Consider the following 6,521-nt stretch of genomic DNA (forward strand, 5'->3'; position numbering starts at 1 on the left):
GGGAGGAGGTGAGGCCGGGCTGTGCTGAGGCCTCCGCCGCTTCTGAGGGCCGCCGGGTGGGGGGTCTGGCCGGTCCGGGTAGCTGTGTTAAGGGCGGGTGGAGAGGGGTCTGCAGCCACCCTGAACATCGCCCTCCCGCTCGGTCTCGCTTGCTTCGGCGCTTCCCTCTTCCCGCTGCGGGTGTGCTTGGCCAAAGGACCCTCCACAAACGTGCTCTGGGGTGAAGGAGCCCTTCCAGGGAGCTGGGGTAGAGGCACACGCTCTCTGTGTTGTCTGTAGGCCCGTGGTGCAAGTCAAGGCAGGGAGCTGTCCCCCGTGTTGGTGTCACAGAAGGGACAACAGGCTGCATAGTTTACTGGGGAGAAGTTCCTCCGACTGCCCCAGATTATGAATCTGCAGGCCAAACGCTGAAGGTTTCGTCGGTATCTGTACCTGTAATAAGCATCTGGCCTTTTTTCCTCCTCCAACCAAGTTTGGTTTTGTCAGTTGCAAGTAGACTTTGTTGTTGTTGCAGATGGGCTAGTAGGTGGGTGCTCTGTGGCAGGTGCTGATGCCAAAAACAGGTATGATGGCCTGATAGCTGAGTCTTGGTTTTGTCTGTTTTCCTCAGGAACTGGTTTGGTTTATTTCCATGAGATTACCAAAACTGTGAATACCAAGGGAGTAAGAGGAAAATATTAAGATAATTACAGCACTAATAGATTAACACAGCAGTTGCTTAGGTAGCCCACATATCTTGCTTTATCAGTAACCAGTCTGATTTGTAATTATCCTATGTTTTTTGCAGCATATGGTCCTGAAATTTTAATTTTAGAGAGTTTATCAACAAACATCCATCATGTCTTGGCTTGCTGATCTTGCTGGAAAGGCAGAGGATCTGCTCAACAGAGTCGATCAAGGAGCTGCATCAGCTCTGAGCAAAAAAGACACAGCAAACAGCGCAGTTTATGATAATAAGAATTTGGACACTGCCAGTGAATACTCTGAGTTGCTCCAACATACTGGAGAACTGAAATATCAGACATCATCCAAAGCATCCTTCATCTCCTCAGCAGCTGATAATATTAAACATCAAAAGGCCACAATCCTAGGAGGAACAGCAAATGTTAAACCAGCACGGAGGACGTCTTCAGAAGTTGCTTCTCCAGTAGAAGGTGTTTCTACACCCAGAGCTGCCTCACATTTTGTGAGAAGAAAAAAGTCAGAACCTGATGATGAGTTGCTATTTGATTTTCTTAACAGTTCAGAGAAAGAGCCGAATGGAAGGATGGATTCTAAAAAAGAGAAGAGCAAGGCACCTGTTCTTCAAAATCACTCTCGGACTTCAATCGTTAGTTCTGTGTCTACCAGTACACAGAGTGCAAAAACTACTGAAGATAATTCCGTCGGGAGCCATGGCAATGGTAGTTAAATAATACTGAACCTAGAAATATTTAGAACCCAAGTATGTCTAGGGTAAGGCTAGGTAATGGATTTACTGTCACTTCATGAAACATTTATTGGTAGTAGTATATTAAATGTGTGGACCACAGTAGGGTCTTTAACATTTTTTCATCACTGGGATGATCTTGCATACTGTGCTGATTTGACAAGTGTAATTAATACCCAAATCTTTTGTGTTCTTGATCTGTCTCCTTGCTCCTGCTTACCTTGACCTCCCTGAGCTATGACCTAACCTTGCATCAGCCCCCATACATCCCCACTTAGAAGCACAGGCACTGCTGCATTTGTTTGATTGCTCAAGGTCCCTTACCTGTTGTTGCCATGCAGGAGAGTGAGTGACTTTCACTAGCTGGTAGGTGGTGGTGGCTGTTGCCTAGTACACTGTGTGAGGTGATGTGAGGTTTTCTCTCTTCCACCATGGAAGAGGGATAAGATGTCAAACTTGCTTGTCCTGCAGAGTGGGAAATTGTATGTGGTTAGACTGTTTTTAGAGCTACAGGTATGGGAGCACTAGGTAGGTAAAGCCTTTGGGTTTGCCAGAAGTAGTTCACTACTGCAGTCTAAACCCAGACACCTGAAAGAGCCACCAGGTCAAGTGGTCAAATGTTGGGACTGTTCTCAAGTCAGTGCAAAGGAGAATTGTGTTTTTTCATCAGACTGTCCAATCTATACTTGGTCCTTGCTGTTGCTGTGCTACTTTCCTGTTACTTATTTTGTACAACTGAAGCAAATGGTTACACTGCCTCTTAATAATATAGTTAGAATACTTTATCCAGTAATTTGGGTGTGTAAAGCATCGTAAATGCCGGTTTTTTTACTTAATACATTAAGTATGTTTAAAAGTTTTAGGCATAAAAAGGGGTAATTTCCAAAGATGTGAAAATTTTTCTATTTCTGGGTCTGTAACTTTTCAGTAAGGTTTGCTACTACTAGTAATAATTCAGATATGTTAGGCCTGGCTCTATGGCCTTGCTGATTGACCATACGTATTACTGAGCAAAACGTATTTGTTTTGCTCAGTGTTGCTTGTTGAATTTTCTTCTGAGGATTTTTGAGTGGAGTTTATCTTGTGGAGCTGCCAAATGAGGAAGCACACGATTACAACACAGGGCTTGAGTGCGCTGGTCTCAAAGTTGTACACATATATCCGTGTCATTTAAATGTTTTGTATAGCATCTGTTGAAGTAGCTTATGATACATTAGCTATAGACAAAACCAATGAACGTTGCAGTTTATATGTTGCCATTGGTATAATCTACTCTAAATGGCTAATTTCTTGGTTCATTAGCTCCATTAGTCTGCTGACTTTTTCAGACAAAGGAATGAGAATAAATTGTCTGATAATTTGGAAATTGTGCAAATGAATCAAGAGGGAGGAAATGACACTTCTTAGAATTCTTTAAATAGGAAAGGGGTTTGAGAAAATGTGGAAGAAATACTGTCACCGGTGCTACTTGTCCATGTGTTGCTGAGAATTAATAGTCTGTCCCAGCTCCCTGGGCTCCGGGTGATAGGGGCTGTTGCAGTGATAACAAGGAAAGTGGAGCAGGTTGGTTAGTGATCATAAGGTGAAGTAAATAACTTTGTGACAGCCGAACTGCAGTCTTACTTGGAATTAGTTGCAGTCTGTCCCCCCTGGATTTTCAGCAGTTGCTCAACTAGGACATACTAAGTTCACAAGTATATATTTTTTGATTGCCTGCTTATTGCGTTACGTTTTTTATCTTAACACTGCTCCAAAGCTTCCAACTATCTGCATGCTGGAATCAAGACTGTTACAGTGGATGTATTCATTTCACAGCATTAATCCATGATGCTGTGTGGTGCTTGTGCACAATAGGGAAAGGCTGTTGGTTTGTCCTTCCTTGCAAGAGACTTGCTCAGAATAGTACCAGGACTCCCCTTACTCTTCTTACTGAGGTTCTAAGATTTTTTTTTTTTTTTAAAAGGGGGGGAGGGAAGAAAAAACTGTATTTTGGTTTCCAAATTGCAGTTTATGTTGGCAGAAAGCTTTTAAGAGTCTGACAGACTACATCTACTTTATATTTTTCATTAGAGAAAGGAGAGTTCATGCTTCTGCTTCAAATCACTGCAACTTTATTTCTCTTAGTAAAAGTGTTTTTTGAAAGAATGTTTTGAGAGATATATTAATACAGAATTATTAGTAAGATGATGATTTGACTGAAATTATTCTTGAAATGCATTTTTACATAAAGATAACACATTTAGTTTTGCTATCAAAATGGCTACGTATAGTCATCTGAACAGATTTTTTAAAATAAAATGTAAATCCTCAAAATCTTAAGGGAAAACCAGAATGAACTTGTACTAAATATTCCTCTAGTTATTTGCTGTATATTAATCTTTTCTGTTACTCTGTCAGCTTCTGAAGACAGCTCTGGGCAGCATAGTCATAAAAAAGTGTTAATGTTTTGAAATCCTGAATTTGACATTATGGTAATAGCAACAAAGAAATTTTTATAACTTCCATGTTTTACAGGATTAACAAAAATGCTGCATGATACATGTATACTCTATAGTAGTGCTATTTTTTGCATGTCCCCTGGGAGAAGCAGCTCCATATTCTATTTTGATATAAGCTATTATTATGCATTTAACTACTGAAGCAGAACATGGAATTGCTATTCGTATCAAGACAACTTACGAATACATATATTGGTTCTAATTTACGTTTCTCTGTTCAGAAACCCCAGACAGTTCAGATTCTGGACTGGGAGCACAAGGGGATGGCGTGAAGGATTCATCACTAAGTGCGGTAACTAATCCTAGCCTTTCAGCTAATGATGATTTGAAATCGCATGAGCTATCCAATCTTCGCCTGGAGAATCAGCTGCTGCGGAATGAAGTTCAGTCTTTAAATCAAGAAATGGCTTCGTTAATTCAGAGGTCTAAAGAAACACAAGAAGGTACTGTGGTTCAGAAACTCAACTGTAACTTGTTACTAAAATGCTAGTGAACTAAAAAACAGTGCTATTTCTCTGTTAGCATTTTGTATTTATAATAAAATCTTTTCAGTTAAATTTGCATGTGTGATAAAGCAAAATGATACTTGGGTTTAGAGTAATGAGCTGGGAGAAACTAAAAAGCTTGTTTAACTACAAAGATAACACAAATGTCAGTTAAAATGATGTGATCAATTTAGTTCCAAAACTTAAAACAGTATTAGCAAACGTTATCAGTATTAAAGTATTTTTCCTGCATTTTAACAGCTATTGCAAAATACTAACAGTTTTAAGTGAGTAAATTACTTTAAATATTTAAGAATCTGACTACTTTCTGGCTGTAGGCCGTTATCTCTGGTGCCTAGAAACTACCTAGATAGTAAAAAAAAAAAAATGTATTAAACTAGATAATAAAGAAATAAGATTTAGTAATTCTGTATGGCTTCTCTAGCTTTTCCAAAGCCAGATGAAATGACAAATATGAAAGATGTGCATATAAATGAAACACTTAATGGTAGAACTGTGAGCAGCTCCTGCTGTTAGGCATACAGCTGAGAGACCACGTGTTTTTTCAAATTAAGTGTATGAGCCAGAGAATTTTAATTTCTACTGAAGTTTAGTATATGATGTTTGGTTTAAACCAGAACCCTCTCTAAGTATTTAAGCATTATTTCAACACTGGTGTGTTTTTTCTACTGGTTTTAGGTTGAGTTTATTGTCCCATTGAGTTGAATGAGATGCTTTATGCAGAAGTTTCCAAAAGCTTGCTTGCATAGTGGTATTTGATAATAGGCCATTGTGAGGGGTGGGACAGGTAAAATTTGTCATCTGCAGTGTGACACAGAATGAAAGGCCTGGTTTGAGATCACCTGCAAAATTCTAGGGGCTGTGCTCTGACAGTCTGGCATTTGTTACTTCTTGGTAGCTCATAAAGTTTCAGTATTACTTCAGTTAGGTTGTATTTAATTTCTTTCTTTAAGAAGTGTCATGTGTGCATCCTGACCTTACAATACCTACTTTTATAAACTTCAGAGAAACTTCTTATTTTGTAGAACTGAACAAATCCCGGGAAAGGGTTGAGAAGTGGAATGTTGACCATTCAAAGAGTGACAGGATGGTTAGAGAACTTCAAGCTCGAGTTGATGATCTGACAGAAGCTGTTGGTGCTAAGGATTCACAGCTAGCTGTGCTGAAAGTACGGTTGCAAGAAGCTGACCAGTTGTTAAGTGCTCGAACAGAAGCTTTGGAAGCATTGCAGAGTGAAAAATCACGGTACTTCATAATTTTGTACTTCATAATTCTGCAAATAGTAATAAGTTTGATAAGTCAAGGTAGATAATTTAGTCTCTTTAAGAACAAAAATCAATAAACTAGTGGGGAAAGGGATTAAATCAAGATTTGAAATATGAGGATTAAAGTTTACTCTGAACCTGCTGTATCATAGCTGGCAGTGGGAACAGAGCAAATGAGTGTTAGGCACAATTGTCAACTGATTATTGAAGGCCGTTTTGTATAAGTATTTATGTTTGTGTCAGAGGCCTGAAGTTTAAGATGTCTAGAAAAATGTTTTTCTTTGAAAAATACATTTGCTTATCCACAAATACGAATACTTCTCTGACTTACCTCAGTGCTGGGATATGAATTGGCAATTGGATACTCCAGAACATAGGTCAGGGAGCAGACGCAAGTCATTAACTCCAGGCTTCATGCCTATAGTCAGCCATATTCAATAATTTATTGTGTTAATTTTCAAAGCTGGTCTGAGAATCAGGTAGTGGTATTTCTATGTGAAATTTAAAATAGATTTTTTTATTTCCCCACCCCCAATTAATATGTGTATTGTTTTTCCAGGATAATACAAGACCACAGTGAAGGGAGCAGTTTGCAAAATCAAGCCCTTCAAACTCTTCAAGAGAGGCTGCGTGATGCAGACTCCACACTCAAGCGAGAGCAAGAAAGTTACAAACAAATGCAGGTTAGGTATCAAGAGTAAGGGAGATTTTCAGACTCTACTTTTGAGATCAGATCTGTGAGGCTCTAACTGCTTTGTCTTCCCCTTGACTTCAGTTCCTGTTCAGGGTACTAAGTGCTTGGAAGGATGTGCTGCCTGCTGAA

The 6,521-nt window shown here is 39.4% G+C and overlaps 1 protein-coding gene across 1 annotated transcript in view; it reads left to right on the forward strand.

Moving 5' to 3' along the window:
* The first annotated feature begins 785 nt into the window (after positions 1 to 785).
* Positions 786 to 6,521, forward strand: part of GOLGA5 (golgin A5) — an 18,696-nt gene continuing 12,960 nt past the window's right edge. Inside the window, exons 1-4 of the mRNA XM_010021149.1 lie at positions 786 to 1,403; positions 4,149 to 4,370; positions 5,459 to 5,678; positions 6,258 to 6,381. Coding sequence (XP_010019451.1) covers positions 839 to 1,403; positions 4,149 to 4,370; positions 5,459 to 5,678; positions 6,258 to 6,381 — 1,131 coding nt within the window. The 5' untranslated portion in view covers positions 786 to 838. The remainder of the gene's footprint in view (positions 1,404 to 4,148; positions 4,371 to 5,458; positions 5,679 to 6,257; positions 6,382 to 6,521) is intronic.

Source organism: Nestor notabilis, unplaced genomic scaffold, assembly GCF_000696875.1.
Source record: "Nestor notabilis isolate BGI_N333 unplaced genomic scaffold, ASM69687v1 scaffold17288, whole genome shotgun sequence".
NCBI classification, from domain to species: Eukaryota; Metazoa; Chordata; class Aves; order Psittaciformes; family Psittacidae; genus Nestor; species Nestor notabilis.